General features: G+C 45.1%; 1 protein-coding gene and 1 pseudogene across 2 annotated transcripts in view; one reads left to right on the forward strand and one right to left on the reverse strand.

The window, feature by feature from the left end:
- EFTUD2 (elongation factor Tu GTP binding domain containing 2) overlaps nt 1–21,659 on the reverse strand; it is a 42,256-nt gene that overhangs the window by 9,486 nt on the left and 11,111 nt on the right. Inside the window, exons 3-14 of the mRNA XM_082706335.1 lie at nt 21,308–21,473; nt 19,917–19,995; nt 18,389–18,464; nt 17,827–17,892; nt 17,010–17,045; nt 14,225–14,315; nt 13,204–13,286; nt 10,310–10,476; nt 7,785–7,909; nt 3,025–3,088; nt 2,601–2,691; nt 785–920 (exon numbers count right to left, since the gene is read on the reverse strand). Of these exons, the coding sequence (XP_082562461.1) occupies nt 785–920; nt 2,601–2,691; nt 3,025–3,088; nt 7,785–7,909; nt 10,310–10,476; nt 13,204–13,286; nt 14,225–14,315; nt 17,010–17,045; nt 17,827–17,892; nt 18,389–18,464; nt 19,917–19,995; nt 21,308–21,473 (1,180 nt within the window). The remainder of the gene's footprint in view (nt 1–784; nt 921–2,600; nt 2,692–3,024; nt 3,089–7,784; nt 7,910–10,309; nt 10,477–13,203; nt 13,287–14,224; nt 14,316–17,009; nt 17,046–17,826; nt 17,893–18,388; nt 18,465–19,916; nt 19,996–21,307; nt 21,474–21,659) is intronic.
- LOC309852198 (large ribosomal subunit protein eL22 pseudogene) lies at nt 14,914–16,860 on the forward strand (annotated as a pseudogene). The gene is made up of 2 exons: nt 14,914–15,294; nt 16,843–16,860. The product of its transcript is annotated as a large ribosomal subunit protein eL22 pseudogene (transcript).

The raw sequence follows: 21,659 nt of genomic DNA on the forward strand, positions 1-21,659 counted from the left end.
TCTGTTCTATACATGTTCCTGTTTTTCTAACAGCTAATGAGCCATGCCAGAGAGGACCTCCATTAGCACCCTGCTAAAGGCAGATCTGTTTTCAGTGGGTACCTCCTAGGCTGGGCTGATGGCCTGCCCAGAATGAACTACTAGAATTAGCCCTTGGAGGATTCAGACACCTAATTACCACCCAACTCAGAACCAAGAGACTGCTGAGGGGGCCCTTAGCCATTGCCTTTTCTGCCTCCCTTATTTTACAGATGAGAAGTCGAGTCACAGAAGAACTGGGGGTCTAGCCCAGGGTCTTACCACATGGAAGGGTCAGGGCCATAACAGCAGCAAGACTCAGGTCTATTCCCAATCAGGCTAGGGCTTTTTCCACTGAGGCACCTGCCTTCCGTGTCACTCAACTAGAGAAGATAGGAGTTCGGGGGAAAGAAATCCGAGCCGGGTGCTTTCCCACTACTTCATATCCCTCAGGAGTCTACCTTCCTGACGGGCTCCTGGCAAAAACACTAGAACCTCAGAATCTGCTTCCCCATCTCCTTTATTTGCATGCTCCTCCTGGTACGGAAATATAATTGCTTCTGTTTCCCAAGAGAGAGTCCTTGGTACCGTCCACTGAAGAAGAGAGCTGGGAGAAAATCTGGGTGCCAGGCATCCCAGCCTGCAGTTTATTTACAAGAGCCTCACACCTCTGAACACCCCTGTGGGAGGAGGAAGAGCTCCGCATGACACCTGTGGCAGAATGTGGCGATGGGGATGGGAAAGGGGCCGTGAGCTCTTCTGTTACCTGTGAACTCGCCAAAGAATTTTTTGCAGACCAGCCTGAGCAGGGGGCGGATGTTCAGCTTCAGTTCTTCCTTGGTCAGGTGAATGCCAAGCTCATCCAGAGTCCTGGGGAGGCTGGTGTCCACGTCACCCACCACCTGTGTGGATACGAGACATGTCAGCTGCAGTGACAGCCCTGGTGTGGTGCCTGCTACCAGGGAAGGCCAGAGGGCAATTTCAAGGGTCATTCCACTAAGTTCTCTTCTATAGGAAGAGCTCTTGGCAAGGACAACCATTAGGTTCCAGGGAAATCTTCGGTACCTACTCTTTAAACCAACTGGGGGGGGGGGGGAGGGGGAAGATTTGGTTAAATGCCCACACCAGCCAATAAACCTGGACCTCTGGAACGGACCTTCAGTGCTGCCCCCTGGTGTCTGCAAAGCAGCATCTCCTCAAACTCAGGAAATCCCTCACCCTTCCCTATTTTAGAGACTTCTCCAATTGAGAGCATCGTTGCACTGGAAGGAACCAAAAAAGGTCACCTAGCAGTCCATCCACTGGTCGGGCAAAGCCAAGCTAAATCATTCTCAACAGACTCAAGGTCTCTACTGAGACAGATTCTATAAATTTCTTTTATTAATCCATTCCAGTCTGACACAAGATACTAAGCATTTTTCAGCACCAATAAATTTTAATCATGCTATTTTGTCTTGTTGTTGCTATGTTCTACTTTTTTGTCAGTTGGAATGGCCACACACATTTTGTGTATGTGTATGTTCCCACTGTGCACTGGGCTTATTAAACACTGGAATATTTTATAACTGTCTTGGAAAAAAGGTCTATGAAAATTCCTGTACAATGTCACCCTTTTACTTCTTTCTTCTGACTTTTAGGTAGCACAAATTCATGCAAATGCAATGCTATGCTCTTTTCTATGAAGCATCCCATGGGGTTTTTTTTTTTTTTTAAAGATTTTATTTATTTATTTGACAGAGAAAAATCACAAGCAGGCAGAGAGACCGGCAGAGAGGGGGAGGCAGGCGCCCTGCTGAGCAGAAAGCCTGATTCGGGGCTCTATCCCAGGACCTGGGACCATGACCTGAGCTGAAGGCAGAGGCTTTAACCCACTGAGCCACCCAGGCGCCCTGCATCCCACACGTTTAACTACATCTTTACCACTGTCTGATGGATCCTTTCTTCCTTTTTTCTAGTAAGCTCTATGCCCAACACAGAGCTTGAACTCAAGACCCAGAGATCAAGAGTCGCATGCTCTACCCACTGAGCCAGCCAGGGGCCCCATGATGCATCCTTTTCAATTTGACAAACATCACATACACACCCACAAAAGTCATTAAAAGCTAGCTCATAAGCCATTCTGTTAATGGATGCAAAATACTTAAATCATTTGAGATGTACCATAATTCATTAAACCTGATTCTCATTGGTAAGCATTTAACTTATTTCCAGTTTTTAAATAATGCTTTAACTTATACATTATATACATATGTTAAACCTGGAGAACTTTCTCAACTTGATCTGTAAATCAAATCCCCACAACTGACATTATTAATTCTCAAGCATCATAATCCTTTGAATACAAAATCTTTACACCAAATTCTCCAGAGCCTTTTCCTTCTGTATCTTTCCTCTTCACTCTGAATTCAACAGCATCTAGAGGACTGTAGTGTTCTAGATCGAGAAGACTGGTGATCAACTATCCTCATACTTAGTGATACGAAACTGAGCTGGTTTATGGGCAAGGGGAGGTGTGAGTTCACTAGCTTTTCCACCTCATGCTTACGAGGGCAGACCTGAATCAGGTGGCCTGACACACTCACCTGAGCGAGGATCTTATAAAGGGGCTCCAAGATAAACTCCACAAAGCTCCTCTGGGAGCTGCTGGTTGGGGCCTTTTTGGTGAACTTTCGTCTAAAGAGGAAAAAACAAGAGTTATGGGTGAGCCAGCAGGAAGAAGGCATGTCACTGATCCTAAGGGTATATCTCCTAAAGTTCTCAATCTGAGCAGGGTCAAAGGGAAGGAGTGTGTATGTGATCATAACATTTCCAAAGAGAGATTCCTGAGAGGGCATATGGTTCTGACTCGCATGCACGGCTGAACTGAGCTGTGAACGTCCTCAAGAGGAACAGCTTCATTCTGCTAAGAGCTCAGGAAGCCACTCCACTTACAGGAGGCAGGATCGTGGCTTATAAAAATGTAGGTTTTAATCTTAGGAACTCTTTCTCTGTCCCCACTCTACTTACGTTTTGGGGTTGAAATAAATGTCACCCCAGAGTCTTTTAGCAAATTCCTGGTAGTTAATGTCACCTGTAAGAGAAGACATACGATTATAACCTGCCCGAGTACTGTTTGAAAGTCTTTTTCAGGTGTGTAAATGGTTTACAGCTGAGGAATTCTAGCATCTTCCTTTCCAAGGTCTCGACATTTCCTTCAGGCAGGCAGACAAGGATAGCATTGGCCCAAAGTCAACAAGACTATGCTGGAGCCAAAATGAGCACCTAAATGGCTCTCCATGTCTAGCAAGCAAAAAACTGAGCTATGGACAAGGGTACGGTTTATACTCTTTCCTGCGAGAAAACAGGCTCAGCTGTTCACATGTTATGCTCCTACAAACACTGTTCCTTCTAGAAGTGGAGCTTAATGGCTCCCTCATTCTTCCTGGATCTACAGAAACTCTCTGCGGCCAGTGTGGGCAGTCTCCCGGCTGCAGTGCCATGCTGAACTTCTGACTAGCCCTAAGCTTCTGGAAGGCAGACAGCCAGTCCTCTGGAGAGAAAAACACCAAAGCCAACCTTCATCTCATCTTTTACCAATTAATCTTTTTAGTTTGACTGTAACCCTTAATCCCAGTCAGTCTAAGCCAAGCAATGGGGCCTTTTAAAATTCAAGATCTTCTTGGGACGCCTGGGTGGCTCAGTTGGTTAAGCAGCTGCTTTCGGCTCAGGTCATGATCCCAGCGTCCTGGGATCGAGTCCCACATCGGGCTCCTTGCTCCGCAGGGAGCCTGCTTCTCCCTCTGACTCTGCCTGCCACTCTGCCTGTGCTCGCTCTTGCTCTCTCTCTCTCTCTCTGACAAATAAATAAATAAAATCTTAAAAAAAAAAAATTCAAGATCTTCTCAGTCAAGAGCTCCTGTAATACAGTCAGCTAGATCACTGACGTCACCAACTAGCTCCCGAGTATTTCTATCCAGATGTCAGACTGTTTCCTCTCACTCGAGATGGCATACAGGGAATTCATCATCTTTTCCCTAAAGCTACGTTCCCCTTCAGACTGTTCTCTCTCTCAGTAGGCTCCTTGGCACTTCAACCAAGTTCAAAATCTGTTTCTTCCGCACTTTGTTGATCACCAAGTTCTCCCCTTCTTTCTCCCATTAGTGAAGCTCTCTCCTCTGCACCACTGTATCTATTACACACACAGCACAGCACACTCACGCAGCGCACACTCACAAGAACCAGGCCTAGCGTGCTACAGAAGTGTGACAAACGCTCACTGAAAGAACGGGAGGACGGCTCTCCAACCCAACTCCTCCTTTTCCAACTCACAGATAACAGGAATCCAGCACTTGCAAGCCTGTATCTGAATATTGGTAGAAGTGTCTAAGTGGGTGTTCCTTCCAGCACCCTCTCTTCTTTCTGGCCCACCTTCCATCAGCTTTGCCCATGTCAGCCCACCCCAATCTTTATTTTCATTTATTAATTTTTTAAACATTACTTTGTGGCATTTTCCCCATTTATTTTATATGTATATCTTTCTTAAGCAGGTTGTGAGGGAGAAGTTGGATCTTGGGAAACACATACAGCCCTCAGGATACTACAGGGGCTGGGAAAGTGGCCTGGGGACACGAATTTCATGTCTTGTTTGCTTAAGACGGCCTGGGGAAAGAAACCGCCTCGGGACACAGGCTTCTGTCCTGCCCAGAAGCATCAATCTTACTGGAGGACTTCTGGGGTCCGTATGTGAACAGGTGAGGGAACAGGGTGGAGGGAATGTTGTCAAAGCACAGAGTCAGGTTTAGGTTGGCCACGGTGCAGGAAGTCTAGCTCCTGGGAAAGGAGAATTAGTTGAGGTATTGATTTACGCAAGAAATCTTCCCTGTCCCCCCTCAGAGCACTCTCTGAATGTTTGGCAAAGAAGGGTCAGGGCCGCAAGCTGGTGCGGGGGAGCCTGGTGAAGGTTTTGCCCCTCAAGGTTAAGTTCAGCCCACAGATGATGCATGTCCTTCTAGCAAAGGACAGGCTCTGTCTGCAGGTTTAAATGGTTGACTAAAGGGAAAGAAGAAGAGTAGTTTGTGACATGTGCGTTCATATTCCACACTCGTAAATGAAGTTTTATAGGAACACGGTGATACTCGTTCACTTACGTATCGTCTGCAGCTGCTTTTGTGCTCTGTCAGGGAAGTGAAATGGTGACAGAGACCATGTGGCTATAGCACCCCCAATCTTTAATAGCTCCCAACTGCCTAAAGGATAAAGTCAAAATTCTTTTGTTGGGCATTTCAAACCCTCCTCGATATGGTCCCACCCCTGCCTGCCCAGTTTTACTTCAACTCTTCTCCTTGGTGAGACGGTCCACCAATATTAAAGCAGGCCATGCGTCCAAACCACCTGCTTCTGGGACTCCCTGCCCAACACTGCGAGTCTGGGATTCCCAGCTCCCTACTCTACACCTGTCCACCAAACCCCATCTCCTCCTGCCCAAGCTGATGCCACGCACTGCTGTTCATACTCTGTGGGTTTCTGTCTACCCCCTCTTTTTTTTTTTTTTTTTTTTTTTTTTGTGGTTTAAAACAACTTAAATGTGCTACCTTACAATTTGCATGAGTCAGAGTCTGGGTACAGATTAATAGGGTTTTCTGCTCAGGGTCCCTCCAGGCGTTGGCTTGGGTTGGGGGCTATCTGAACCTTGGGTTCTTTTCTGAGCTCTCACAGTTGTTTGTAGAATTCATTTCTTTGAAGCTGTAGGACTCATGGAGGATTCTACATCTTCAAGGCCACTCAAGGCCTCTCTGACACTTCACCTTCTTCTAAAGGCAGTGCTGATTAGGCCAGGCTTATCCAGAATAAGCTCCCTTTTGATTAACTGAAAAGTCAGTGGGTACAAATATAATCATAAGGCAGATACTATATTCACCAATTTTGCTCATACCCAAGGGGAGGCATTATATAGCATGTGTACATCAGGGGCCTTCATGATCATCATGGAATCACTTGCCATATTTGGTATTGCCAGTTTGTTTAATTTTTTTTTTTTAATTTATTTTTTATTTTCAGCATAACAGTATTCATTATTTTTCACCACACCCAGTGCTCCATGCAATTCTTGCCCTTTATAATACCCACCACCTAGTACCCCAACCTCCCACCCCCCACCCCTTCAAAACCCTCAGATTGTTTTTCAGAGTCCATAGTCTCTTGTCTACCCCCTCTTAACTAGGACAGGGCATCAACTGTGGCAGTACAGTGTGACGGTAAAGACCCCCAAATTGATTCTAGTCCCCAACCCATCAGGTTCTGTACCCATCAGGTTCTGTACACTTGCCCATACATGAAATGAAAAAGAAGGATTCAGTGATCTCTGATAGTCCTTCCAGAGCTAACTTTATACAAGTCCACGTGTGGTTTTTCACGATGACATCAGAGCCCCCAGCTGGCTGCTCTGTAAATGAACAGTGGGTCTGAGGATGGGTAATACTCTCCGGAGGCTTAGGGCCATTTCCACTCAGGAGCTGAACCATTAATACACGGTAGTTACAGAGACGGTCTTTGCTTCACATGCTGATATAAAGAACATTCAGAAACCTATAAACTAGAACCCTCCTCAGAGGGGTTTCATTTACGGTCCATCTATTTCTCCCCGTTCCAAAGAGCTACAAACAACTACAGCTACAAACAACTAAAATATACGCCTGATGATAAAGCAGTTAAGTTACAACACAACTATCTCTGTACCCTGGAGCTACAGGCAATTAGAGAAAATAATTTTTTGAAATGAATTCTAATAAAACAGGGAAATGCTTATAAGCCACTGCTGAGTGAAACTCTATCGTGTGTTATTATATATTTTATATGTGTTATCTCTCTCTATAAAACGTGGTCTCGCTTATGTAGAACACTCCACAGAGAGAGAGCTGACAAATGTCTGCAGCACTTACAATAATGAAGTTAAGGGTAGCTTTGCTTTCTGGATTGGATTTTACTGTATTTCTCAGTTTTCTACAGTGGGATGCGGTAAATATGTACATATTTTAAAGAAAAAAGTTGTACTTGCCCATTTCTTTCATAAGAGCAAGTGAAGGACAACTCTGGAGAGAACAGAAACACTGGAGTGCCAGAGCCTGTCAGCTGCAATCTCGTTCCCAGAGCCTCTCCTCAGCTCTTAAAATGGGGTGATCATCATCCCCTAATGAGGCAGAGAATTCGGCCCTCAGGACACGGTTGTTATCATCGGAACTGGGAGGCCCAGAGGCAGAGAGCGCCAGTCTCTGGAGTTGGGAAGCGGGTCCCAGGGCTCTGGCGTCAAGGCTCCTGGGACCTGTGAAATCATTCGGCTGGGTATCCCTGCGGGCTGCGAATCCAACATGAGCTCTCGGGGAGGCCTACAAAATGTCGATGTGCCTACATATGGTCAGAAAGACAGCAGGAAGCACACTCACGAGAGACCCACCTCTGAGGAAGAGGTCTGAAAGGGCTTCGTGGGCACGGATCACTCCTTCCGGACAGTATCTGTCTCACATGGGGAGAGATTCCTATTCCTAAAACGAGCTCCCCCTCCCCCCACTTCTTTCCCAGGCACCTTTATCTTTCTATTCTTTAGGAACCACTTAACCAAAAGAAGGGATCTAGGGGCCAAAGAGAGTGACAATAATGGTTGTGACAATAACAGTTGATAAGCTGCTCCCCCAACAGGGGATGCCGGCATGAAGCCACTTCGGAACTCTTCCGCAGGAAAGGCGCACATGGCTCCGGGGAAGCTGGAAGGCAGACTGCCAGCCGGAGCTTACCGAAGGTGTCAGCATAGATCTTGGCAAAGGAGCCCAGCGTGAAGCAGATGCTGTACTGGGAGCTGGAGAAGCAGACGTTGCCCAGGAGTGGGGAAAGGATCAGGTTCTCATCGGTGGAATACATGCTGAAACAGAGAGAGAGTCATGAGTGTAGAGCCAGGCCAAGCAGCAACACTGACACCGCACAGGGGTCCCACCACTCAGGGTCCCAGCCTCTCTCCAGCCCTTGCCCTCGGCACGTGCCGGCATCACACACTCAGCTTTGCCAATGGCCTGGCCCAAGAAAGTGGACACGGTGGAGTCGCGCCCTAGCTCCCAGTAGTGAGCTGATTTCCCAGAGCCGGGAACTTCATGCACGATCCTAGAAAAGTTAACCACACCGGACAGACAAGGGAAAACTTGGAGGTCAGAGACAAAGCTCCTGGAAAGCAGGAAATCAATCTAATGTGCAAGGAGTGTATTTTGGAGAAATCTCAATTTCACAAATACAAACAGACATAAACGCTAGAAATGGGATAAATAACAGAAGATAAGGGTAACTTTGCTCCCTGCTCTAATTACCCTGTTCTTTATTGTTTTGTTTGGCTTTGTTATACAAATTCACATTAAAATTTTGTCTTAAAAGCCATGCAGAAGCCACAGCATCCCACGTTCACTGACGTTTAAAAGAAAACCAATTGAACACAGGAATCCAATCCATAATCCTAGCCTTACTGACAGATTGTTTTATGGAATTTCCCTTCTTTTCAGATTTTATTTATCTATTTGACAGAGACAGTGAGAGAAAGCGTGTGCGCATGGGAGCAAGGGCACACGCTGAGGGAGGGGCAGGCTGAGGGAGAGGGAGAAGCAGCCTCTTCAAGGATCAGGGAGCCTAATGTGGGGCTCAATCCCAGGCCATAACCAGAGCCAAAGGCAGACACGTAACCAACTGAGTCACCCAGGTGCCGTTTTACAGAACGTCTTAACTCATTTTATTATTATTTTAAAAAAGATTTTATTTATTTATCTGAGAGAGAAAGAGAGAATGAGACAGCATGAGAGGGGAGAGGTCATAGGGAGAAGCAGACTCCCCACTGAGCAGGGAGCCCAATGTAGGACTTGATCGCCAGACTCCAGGATAATGACCGAAGCTGAAGGCTGTTGCTTAACCAACTTTGCCACACAGGCACCCAAGAATTTAGAGGTGAAAGTACTGACTTATAAAGAGCAGTTCCCTACCTATTCAAGTTATACTCCCCAGAAGCAACTGCTTTCAACTTTTTTTTAAATGATTTTTTAAAAAATATTTATTTATTTATTTGACAGACAGAGATCACAAGCAGGTGGAGAGAGAGAGAGGAAGGGAAGCAGGCTCCCTGCTGAACAGAGAGCCCGATGCGGGGCTCGATCCCAGGACCCTGGGATTATGACCCGAGCCGAAGGCAGAAGCTTTAACCCACTGAGCCACCAGGCACGCCTGCTTTCAACTCTTTTAAAGCTCTCAGACCACTTGCCCCGTACTTCTAAAGAAAATGTTTATGTTGCCCTCAATTTGTTTAGAGGCTGAGATCGGACTTCCTAGTCTGGTGATCAGGATTTACCCCATCTCCCACTTTAACAGGGATGCATAGAGACGTCTAACATTTCACTTTGGGGCTCCTAATGTTATGTTAGTCTCCAGTCATTCTTAGCCCTTCTGGGGCCAGGGAGAGAGATCGCTGTTGGAATTAGGACTACATACTGAGGAGGCTCCTGAAGGTAAATCTGTCTCCGGTCATGGAGATACTATCCCCAGTCCTTAACTGGAGAGGTCTTCCCTCTAAAGAACAGCTTTGTTCTGGGCCCTTTGAGGGGCCTCAAGAAGTCATGCAGTCCATCTGTCAGCCTGCAGATAAGACTGTGGTTAAGATATATTTATAACCTATTCTTCCAAGTCACCTTGATACTGTGTTCTAAGGTCTCCCAGCTGTCACTCATACTTGTTAATAGAAGCCTGAGATGCATCTTGCTGAAAAGCAACCAGGGCCACAGAAACAACAGCCAAGAGTTCCTTCATTTACTGAGTCTGCGTTAGAAGGTAACAGCAGCTAACAATTCACCGGGCAGGTCCTGTATGCTAAGCAGTGTGCTCAGCGTGTTGCATCAAATATCTATCAAGCTTCTTAAAACATCCCATTAGGCTAACATTATTATTCCCCTTTCACAGAGGTGGAAGCTGATGCTCTAGGAGCATAAGTCACTTGCCCAGCTTCACACACTTGGTATGGGGTAAAAATGAGACCAGCTCTAGAGGCCCAGGTACTAAGCACGATGTAGAAGTGAACATGTGTCTTCAGCTGCACAGCTGGTGAAGGCCCAGGGTCAATGAGGCCAAGGGTGTTGAATCAAACCCTAGAGGAACCTGGAACATGCCCAGAGCCTGGTCCAAAAAGGCCATTAAGCACTCCCAAGAGATCAGCATTGCCTCTCACGGGTGTTCAAGGTTAAGACTGATAAAACACAGAGCTCCCAAGGACAGGAAAGCCATGCCCGGGGTCCTATACCTTATGAGTCCATTGACCTCATCCACGATGTGCCGCAGCTTGTAATAAGCATCGGTGGGAGGCAGCTTCAGCTCCAGAATCAGCCGGTCAATCTTGTTGATACACACGGTAACCGCCAGCCTCTCCTGCACCGCGTGCTTGATCAGCCGCTCTGTGTTCAGCATCACCTGAGACATACAAGGCCCAGAAGGTGGTGAGAAGAGCAAAACGAGCAGAAAAGTTCAGAGCAAAGCCAAAGAGGGTACTATCAGAAAATATGAAATATGAGGAAAAGAGGACCTGCGGAAATCGATTGCTGGGTGGAAGCAGAGGGTATGTTGGCCAGAGGCTGATTCAGGACCTTGAACAGGGCACCTGGCAGGACAGACAACCACATGAATGATGCTGGGAGCCAGGTCTCTCAGGCCTGGAAAAGGGGTGGAGCCAGGCCCAGGGAACACTTGGGGTGCTGGACGGAAGTGCAGGTATTATGATCGACACACACTTTCTTCTTTTTTTATTGTTAATCATGTTTCCTGTATATGTGCAGAAATTGTTATGGATATGTGAGGGGATGCCTGTGTTCAGTGAAAGGGTCTAGAAGGAATGGACCCCAAAGCAGTGAACACATCCTGACCTTTATTTCTAAATACTAGTCCCCACTGTAAGGAGCCAGAACCCCTTAAGAAACAGCTGATTCCAGGGCGCCTGGGTGGCTCAGTGGGTTAAGCCGCTGCCTTCGGCTCAGGTCATGATCCCAGTGTCCTGGGATCAAGTCCCACATCGGGCTCTCTGCTCACCAGTGAGCCTGCTTCCCTTCCTCTCTCTCTGCCTGCCTCTCTGCCTACTTGTGATCTCTCTCTGTCAAATAAATAAATAAAAATCTTAAAAAAAAAAAAAAAAAAAGAAACAGCTGATTCCAGAATTGGGGCAGAGAAAGCACAAAATGAGTCTAGAACATCTTTTTATGCCTAAGAGAAAGGAAGTACTTGAAAGAAGATGGGACATGTCAAAAAGACAAAGAAGCCAACCCAAAGGAGCTCTACCTACCTGAATCTGGGATAGGCAGAGTATCAAGATATGGATAAGGGTATCAAGTAAGGATAGCAGTGGAGCATAACCTACCGATGAAATAAAAATCCGTGTATCCATACTGACAATAAGTAAACAAATGAGGGAGAAGGGAAAGTTCTTCCTTAAAACAGAATTCCAACCAAAAAATATAGAAGGAATAATAAAAGTTAGAAAATCACCATGTGCAACTACTATGGAAATAAACTAGGAATGATCTATGGAAGATACAACTTTGGGCTGAAGGGTGTGACTACTAGTCTTGGGGTCATGAGTTTGAGCCCCGTGTTAGGTGCAAAGAGTAAAGAAATGTGGGGCACCTGGGTGGTTCTGTTGGTCAAGTTTCCAATTCTCAGTTTTGTCTTAGGTTGTGATCTGATGAGTCATGGAACTGAGCCTAGCATCTGCCTCTGCACTCAGTGGGGAATTGGCTTGAGATTCTCTCCCTCTGCCCCTCCCCAACCTGTATCCACTCTTTCTCTCTTAAATGAATAAATAAATCTTAAGGAAAAAAGTAACATGGACACCTGAGTGGCTTGGTTGGTTAAGTGGCTGCCTTCAGCTCAGGTTACGATCCCAGGGTCCTGGGATCAAGTCCCACGTCAGGCTCCCTGCTCAGTGCGGAGCCTGCTTTTCCCTCTCACTCTGCCTGCTGCTCCTCCTGCTTGTGCTCACTTGCACTCACTCTCTCTCTGGCAAATAAATAAAATCTTAAAAAAAAAAAAGAAAAAGAAGAAGAAAAAAGTAATGGATGATAAAACTAGCACGCAAAGTTTGGAAAGGAGAATGTATATACAAACTCAACATATATCCCCACAAATTATTTATTACTAAAGGGAAAATAGGAACTTTACACTGGGGAAACCTGGCAAACCCACCTGAACCAAGCGACCAAAGTTAGTATCACCAGTAATGGGATAAAGTGACACCCAGGGCCTCCTGATGTGATGGGACTAAGAAGGACACAACTATATTCATGTAGTGTTCCTGCCAAAAATAACCTGAACGTAAGCATGAGCGAACATTCAGCAAACCCAAACGGAGACATTCTATAAAACAAATATAGCTTACCCTCTTCAAAAATGCCATCACAAAGGACCAAGAAAGGTTACTCAACAGTTTCAATTAAGAGACTCAGGGACTGAATGCTAGCCAGCATCCTTGATCAGGAAAAAAATAAATTCCATGAAGGACACTACTGGGACAGTAAGATCCAGAGAAAAAGATCTATATAATATATTCTACCAGTGTTAAATTCCCTGATTTTGGTAATTGTATTTTGGTCACGTCAGTGAATGTCCTCGTGCGGGCACGTGTACAGAGAAAGAATTACAAAGCAGACGAGAGTGCACTCCCTGTACCGTTTTTTGCAACTTTTCAATAAATTTGAAATTATTCCAAAATGAAGTCAATTAGGAAAGAGGGTTAAAAAAGCAACTCTGGCTCCCTCTGCTGGCTATCTCATCAACGACAACATAAACAGGATTAGCCAAATTACCTTTCAATTTAGAAATATACAAGACACTTTGGGCCTTTTAACTCCAGTCTCTCTAGTTTCGAAAAGCGCATTAATATTTAAAATCAATTTACATGAATATACTTGCCTCCTTCTCTTTTAATTACATTTGTCATTTTATTTTGGGTCCTATCATTTTGAGCCTCACTGAGCAGGGAGTGAGGGACTCACACTGAGAACTAATTTTGAACTTCATATGCTGCCTTAATTTCAGAGCAAACGTGAGCCTTAATCCCACAGACTTGTAATCATCTCTGATTACACTCTGGGCATTGGGTGGGGCAACCCCAAAAGGCAGGAGGGGTCATAAGAGTAGAGGCAGACTCACGCCTTCAGCGGCATCAATGAACAGGACAACTCCATCTGAGATGCGCAAGCCAGCCGTGACCTCATCAGAAAAATTCACATGTCCTGTAAGACAAAAACCAAGTAAGTCACTACCCGCAGGGTACCAGGCTGAGGCACAATTAACGTGTAGGAGGTCTGAGGGAACACTGCAAAGCATGTGAACCCCCAAATATGCCCTTTCCCTTCTCCCCACGGCTCCCTGCCGTGTATAAAGTTCCACCAGTTAGAGTCACATGCTTGGATTAAACTTTCATACAGCAGGTCCCCAAACATCAAAAACACAAAGTGTGCTCTGTATGCCCTAGGAGGACCTAACAGATCGACATTCACACACCAGCTTGCTCTCAACTGCAATCAGCAGAGTTCTGCGGGGGCACAGGACAATTCAGAGGCAGGAGAAAGGGCAAGAAGGGCCTGGTGCACAGGAGACAATTGCTGGCAAGGTGCTGCTGCTGGCAGACAGAGGCTGAGAGGTATCAGGGCACGGGGCGCCTGAGGGTGAGAAGGTCAGTTTGTCAAAACTCCAATGTTTCTATTTAAAACTCTGCCCCGAGTTGATCCTTTCCCTAAGATGAAGACAGAGGCAGCCACAGGGCAAGGTATGCTGCTCTTGCAGTGACCTGTATGGGCACTACCAGTTGGTGTGCTGACCCCATGGCCTCCTTCAAAAGACTGGGAATGCCTGAGGCCAAGGCCATGTCTGACTCACCCTCGTTAGCAAGCGCCTAGCACGGGGCCTGACACGCTGAAACGAGTAAATGAATGAGGTTTAAATATTTTAGAGCAGAGCAGAGAGGAGCGAAATAGAAAGCCTGGTGCACAGTCCCTGCTAATTAGCTAGTCAGAAGCAAAGGAGACTGAGGAAAACAGAAATTATTTCAATGGAAGGAGAAGTGAAGGGAACATAAACGCAAAGATGAAATGCTCTGCTCTGTGCTGGAAAGAGCAAAAGCACAAAAAACAAAGAGGATAAGGTTATGATAGTAAATGGAATATCCTACCTGGAGTGTCCATGATATTGAAGAGGTAAGATTTTCCTTTGGTATCTGGCAAGACCACCGTCACGGGAGTGCTTTTGATGCCAACACCTCTCTGAAAGTCACAAAGGCAGAGAGGTCAAGACTGCGTCCTACAAGAGGGCTTCCTTCTGCTCTTAGGGCTTGCCAGCTGCGAGTAAGTTACACTGACCTCTCTCCTTGAGTGGCCTCTAACTAGAATGGCCCTTGAAGATGAAATATCTTGGTATTAAACATAATTTTTGCGGGGGTTTGGTTCAAATAAAAAAAAAAAAAGTAAAAATAAAAATGAACAAGCAAGTAAAGCAGGATTAAACCTAACAAGAGAACCCAGTGTCCTATAATCTTAACTTCATATATGGTTAACAAAAATAAATGAAGTATCAGGGCGCCTGGGTGGCTCAGTTGTTAAGTGTCTGCCTTCAGCTCAGGTTGTGATCCCAGGGTCCTGGGATCGAGCCCCGCATCGGACTCCCTGATAAGCGGGGAGCCTGTCTCCCACTCCCTCTGGTTATGTTCCTTCTTTCACTGTGTCTCTCTCTGTCAAATAAATAAATAAAGTAAAAAGACATCCTGGTCATTTAAGGATTTAAAAAAACATGGTACCAAAAAAAAAAAAAAACCAAAACAACAACAAAAAAAAACCACGGTACCCATCTGCCCCTGCTGCCACCATGGAGCTTGTGAAAAAGCTTGTGGCTGGGGGGGGTGTCCCCCCGAGTAAAAAAAAGCAAGTTCTGCAGTCTACCTTGACTGCACTCACCCTGCGGAAGATGGAATCATGAATGCCTCTAATTTCGAGCAGTTTCTTCAAAAGAGAATGAAAGTGAAAGGCAAAGCTGGGAATCTTGGTGGAGACTGGGTTGTAACTATTGAAAGGTGCATGAGCAAGTACTCTAACTTCTGATGTGCCTTTTTCCAAAAGGTATTTGATAGATCTCACTAAAAAATATGTGAAGAAGAATCTATAGGACTGCGTGCAGTTGCTAACTGCAAAGAGAGTCATGAACTGTGTTTACTTCCAGATTAACCAGGATGAAGAGCAAGATTCAAACGTATTTATCGGAAATATCTTACATGAATTCTTTTTTTTTTTTTTTTTTTAAAGATTTTATTTATTTATTTGACAGAGAGAAATCACAAGTAGATGGAGAGGCAGGCAGAGAGAGAGAGAGGGAAGCAGGCTCTCTGCTGAGCAGAGAGCCCGATGCGGGACTCGATCCCAGGACTCTGAGATCATGACCTGAGCTGAAGGCAGCGGTTTAACCCACTGAGCCACCCAGGCGCCCTCTTACATGAATTCTTGATTGAATCTTGGGAATCAAAAAAAACCAAAAACAAAACAAAAAACTGACTCCCTGCAACATACATACATATATAAAAGCTCTAATAAGGGGGGGCTCCTAGCCAGCTCAGTCAATAGAGCAAGAGACTCTTTATCTTGAGGTTGGGAATTCAAGCCCCACATTGAGTGTGGAGATTACTTTAAAAAAAAGGGGGGGGGGGTCTATTAAAAAAAAAAAAAAAAGATAAGGGCACCTGGGTGACTCAGTTGGTTAAATATCCAAGTCTTGATTCAGAGTTGTGAGCTCAAGCACAGAGTTGGGGCTCCATGCTGGGGGGTGGAGCCTACTTTAAAAAAAAAAAGTGTTGCTTTTTAAAAAAGATTTATTTACTTATTTATTTGACAGAGAGAGAGAGAGAGAAATAGATCACAAGTTTGCAGAGAGGCAGGCAGAGAGAGAGAGGCGGAAGCAGGCTTCCCGCTGAACAGAGAGCCTGATGCGGGGCTAGATCCCAGGACCCTGAGATCATGACCTGAGCCAAAGGCGGAAGCTTATTAACCCACTGAGCCCCCCAGGCGCTCCCCCCAAAAAAAGTTTTAACAAGAAGTAAGTGTTTAAAAATATCCAGCCAAATATATTAAAAAACAGTAATAGCTAACATATGTTGATTGCATGTCATAAGCCTGCACTGTTCAAAGTTCTTTTCGTAAACCACAGTTACGAACTTGAGCTCTCCATATGGTGATTTAAGAAAAAGAGACATCAGTAAATAAAGGAGAGAGGAAAGAGAAGGTTTGGAGAGTAGGGGAAAGATCCAGATGGAAGAAGGACCCACCAGCTGGAGTGGGAAAGACAGTGATGTATGCTCACTGCTTTACACAGCAGAGAAGCACAAAGACAGAGGAACACACTCTCAAAGAGAAGTTAGTCCTAGAAAGAGATCATCATATGGATGGAATCATCGTACAGGTTTTTAGAATGATGTTATTTGGGGCGCCTGGGTGGCTCAGTGGGTTAAGCCTCTGCCTTAGGCCAAGGTCATGATCTCAGGGTCCTGGGATAGAGCCCCACATCAGTCTCTCTGCTCAGTGGGGAGCCTGCTTCCTCCCTCTCTCTGCCCGCCTCTCTGCCTACTTGTGATCTCTGGCTGTCAAATAAATAAATTAAAAAAAAAATCTGTTGAGTTTCTGTAATAACTTACAGCATAAATGTAGATATCATCTCTTAGCATTGCCCTACTAAGCCAAATTAAATCCAGTCAAGGGTAGGAAGGTCCCTCCACCCACCCCACCACTTCCTGCCCTGTCCTCTTTTAAGTACTACATCATGGGATAACAGGCAGAAGCTGCAAGATAAAGAGGTACGAGATGGGAATGAGAGAGGGTACAGAGCAAACTGTTAGCATAAAGGCTCCCCCACATTCCCTGCACAACTCCTGCTGGGTCAAGTGTGGGGAACAGTCAGACTTCCCTAGGCACACTTACCTCCTGCTCTGTGAAGAGGATGTCAGTATAGCACAGCTTTAAAAAAAAAAAAAAAAAAAAGTGCTGTTACCACCTGACTCCAGACTCCTCTCCCACACAAACCATCAATCACTTTCCTCCACCAACTCCCAACTCAAGGCTTTCTGCCTCAGGAGGACAGATGGAAGACAGAAGGGTATCCTACAGAAATTCTAGCAATAAAACCAGTGCCTCTCAGGTGGAAAATGCTCCTGGATGGGTGGATTTTTTTGGATTTTTTTGGGGGGGTGGGTGTCAGGGCGGTCACTGAGGACCAGGTATGGCTGGAGACCTAAATTTTATCAAATGGTCTGAATTCTAAAGTGGTAAAGGGAGACACTTACGGCCTTTATGGAACCCCCGTGTGTCAGAACACTCAATCCAGCAGACACAGAGCATTTATTGCATTGAGACCTGTAGCCATATTCAGCCTCATTCACAGGCATTTAAATTTATCATGGAAACAACAAGGTCCAATTGTATTATATTTATAGAGTAGGCTATTAATACCAAGACAGGAAAGAATAGGCTATAAAAGTCAGGATATATCAGAACAGAGGAAAGTTCCCAAGTGCAGAACAGATCATCCAAAAATACTGCAGGTTAATATTCTCTATGCTCCTAAGAAAGTTAAATTACTTTCTTTAAGGCTATGAATAGAGATTACAATTATAAAGCAGCACTTTGGAAGCATCATTATTTATAATGAAAATGGGAAGGTGGAAGGAAGGGAAGGAGAGAGACACCCCTGTATACTCTCAATGGTTCATCCTAAACCCTCCACAGATTTTCTACTTACATCTTGGTCATAACGTTTCCTGATTTCCGGGTGAGTCTGCTCTATTAAGCAATCCACAAAACACGTCTGAAAGGGAGGAGAAGGTTAAGATCTGCCAAACACAAAGGAAAATCTACTCTACCCTTCTCTCAGTGCCCAATACACCACATAATTTAGGGATAAGGAGAGGAAGAAGTGAGCAAGGAGGATTATGGGACAGCAAGGGATTAACACTGAAGCCACAGGATTATTTTCAAATGAAAGATGAAATCTTTCTTGGACAAGCATTCCCCCAGGAAATGAAAACTTATAAAATCAGAGTACGGCTCAATTTCCCCTCTTCTGTCCAGATGTAGACACAAGGCTGGAAGTGGCTTAGAAACAGGCTCCATCTGCTGCTCAGGAAAAGCTAGAATTTCACAGCAGTTTTCACACCAGGCATGGAGGGCCCCCCGCCACACACATACACGGAGTCGGGAGGTCCAGCATTGTGGCCTCAAACCCCAACCTGTGACTCTGAGGGCTGAAAAAATGAGCAGGAACAAAGAGAAATTCTGTTCCAAGTAGCTGAAAGTTCTCTCACCTTGCCATGGTGGAGATGGCCACAGAGGGTCACATTTCTGATGAGTTCCGAGTTATCCATCAGATCTGCCAAGAAACTGAAAGGAGATAGGAAAAGAGAAAAGGGACTTTGGCAAAAGCTTCCAAATGCAAAGTGGTGCAAAGGTGTTTCATGTATCTTGTCAGGAACAACTTTCAGACCAACTGGAGAATGCTCAGAGGCAGACATGAATTTCTATATCTACACAGGTCTGGTTTTGGAAACGGAACAGACTTATGTAACACAACCCACGAAATGAGATTTCAAAAGCAAGAAGAAGAAAAGCAAAAAAAAAAAAAAAAAGACCAGCAGGCACGCATGCACATACACAAGCCTGGTTCCTTTCAAAATCCTCAGGTTAGACTTGTTCCATTTATGCATCTACTCTGTTAATGCAAAGGGGACTTAAAATTACTGTGAGTTTCTCTTTCTTTTTTAAAAGACGTAAAAAATTTTAGATAGAGATAGAGTGCGGGGAGGGGTGGTGAGGAGCAGAGAGAGAGGGACAAGCAGACTCCTTGCTGAACGCAGAGTCTGATGTGCGGCCTGATCCCGTGACTCTAAGATCACGACCTGAGCCGAAATCAAGAGTGGGACGCTAAGCTCCCCCGGGCACCTCAGCTTCTTTCAAAACTGCCCTCAGAGCCAGTTAACGAAACTTTTCAGAAAACTCCACCTCATTAATGATGCCGAGGAGTTCTAGCTTGATCAAAACCAGCACTGTCTTTCTTGCATACCACCCACATAACTCATGGCAAGTCACCTTCAGAGGACTTTGGCTCTTTGAAACATCAAGCTCACTTTCAAAGATTTGAGATTTTACAAAATCACCATTGAGAACACAAGGGAATCTGAAGCAAGTTCTAAAGACAACTGAAAAGTCGTTTTGAAAATGGCTGAATGTTGGTAGGCGAGCTGAGCATTCGGAAGGGACCCCACTCTTCTGGACAATTAGATGTCAGTATGTTTAAAAAAAAAGAGAGAGAAAGAAAGAAATTTCATTATCTAATAATGAGTCCCAATCACTTTAATATATGAGGACTTACAAGTGCATTTCACCAACGAAAATATTTTCAGAAAGCCTGCGGCATGAAGTCTAAAGCCCTCTCCACATGAATCCACCTACCTGCACCCTTGTCTCCAAAATAAAGAGTTGTTATATTCCCCAAACTAAGCTTAAATGATCCTACCACATCAAAATAGGTTCTGGTGGCCCCAACAATGACAATTACAATCCTCAGTTCTGCCTCAAAGGCCAGCCTCTTTTACCCAATTAAAGAGTTGGAAGAGAAAAGGCTGAGATCTGAATGAGAGCCAAGAGAAAAAGTTAAGATGGGCTTAACTTTTCCAGCAACCATGCATGCTCAAGGAAAATTCTGGCAAATTGTAGGAGAGGATCTTTGCTTTTTCAGTTCACTACCTACACTTCGATCACACACCACATCCCACCTCCACAGAAAAATGAACCCACACTATTTGTGCAGAGAGGCAGAGAGACCTGAAAACTTACTCCATTTCATACACCGTGACAGGTAATGTCTGCTCCATCAGAGTGAACTTCTTGGTTTTCACCGGCTTAATAATAGGTTCTGGGGGGAAAAGAGTAGTGATGTGTAGGTTGGCATAAAACAAAAATACACAGCTCCATTCCATTAAACTGAGCTTTCTTTTTTTTTTTTTTAATTTATTTACTTATTTGACAGAAAGAGAGAATATGCAGGGGAAAGGAAAAGGAAAAAGAGAATCTCAAGCAGACTTCCCGGCAAGCACCGAGCCTAATGCAGGGCTTGATCTCACAACCATGATCTGAGCCAAAAGCAAGAGTCAGATGCTCAACCGACTAGACCGCCCAGGCGCCCCTAGACTGAGCTTTCATAATGTATATGTGACATTAATTTATGTTATTCTTTTTATTTTTTTAATTTTAATTTTTTTTTTTTTTTGATTTATGTCATTCTAAGGACTACTCATAGGTTGAAACAAGTTCTGGAAATGCTGTCCGACACAAGACAGTGAAGGATCTGGAACTGTGGACTGAGAGATTTGGATTTCACTTTGTGAAGGAAGGGAGGGGGACTGGATATAGGCTGAGGTTACTGTAAGTTCAAAACCTCTCCTCCCATTTATAAAATCTAACCACTTCCCAGAAGGTCAATGAGAAGGATAAAAGAAGTGGAAAATCGGCACTATGAGGACTGGAAGGAGTTAAGAATTATTTCGATGGAAGAACAGATCACACCAGAGGGAGAACTTAAAAACAGTCTTGAAGTTGGGGCACTTGGGTGGCTCAGTCGGTTAAGTGTTGAACTCTTCATCTCAGCTCAGGTCTTAAAATCGGGGTCATAAGCTCAAGCCCCTTGTTGGGTTCCACCCTGGGCATGGAGCCTACATAAAAAAAACAGGGGATGCCTGGGTGGCTCAGTCAGTGAAGAGTCTGCCTTTGGCTCAGGTCATGATCCCAGAGTCCAGAGATCAAGTCCCACACTGGGCTACCTGCTCGGTGGGAAGCTTGCTTCTCCCTCTGCCTGCTACTCCCCCTGCTTGTGCTCTTTCTCTGACAAAGAAATAAATTAAATCTTTAAAAATAAATAAATAAATAAGTAAATACTAAAAACAAAACAAAAACCAAAGATCCCAAAACAAAACTAACAAAAATAGTTTTTAAGCACCTAAACAGATATTCAGTAAATAAAAAAGTAACTCCCATTTGCTTCGTAATAAGCTACGAGTTGTACTGAATATTAAAACAGGGTGAAAGGAAGCTCAATCCAGAAGCAGTACCAGAAAGTAGTAGAGAGAAATGAATCAGTCCATTCGCTGACCTCTCAACACTGCTGATGGCCATGACCTCAAGTTCTAGATTCCCTCTCACCTCTTCTAGCCCGCTGCCTCCTGACTCACCGGTGAGAGGCTGGGTGTCTTCCTCCTGAACGATGGTCTCCACTTCGGGGCCGTACACCTCCTCGGCCGTGGGGTAGTACTTCTTGTCCTCGTGCAGCACCACCTCCATCCCTGGGTGGTCCTCGTCATGGTCTCCTACGTCATCCTCGTCGTCATCGTCGTCCATCTAAGAGAACAGAGGGGACAAGGTCAGGAGAGGTGCGCGCCCTCCCTTCTCGGTGACTATGTTGTACGAGTTAAGAGCAATGGCTCCTCAGGTTGGATAGCTTCTTATTTTGAGTTTTGGGCCAAAGAATCAGCAGGGCAGGTCCTGCTCTTGTGTGGTCCTTCACGGTAAGCCATGGCTACTGCC

The sequence above is a fragment of the Mustela nivalis genome (genome assembly GCF_964662115.1).
Source record: "Mustela nivalis genome assembly, chromosome: 17".
Classification (NCBI taxonomy): domain Eukaryota; kingdom Metazoa; phylum Chordata; class Mammalia; order Carnivora; family Mustelidae; genus Mustela; species Mustela nivalis.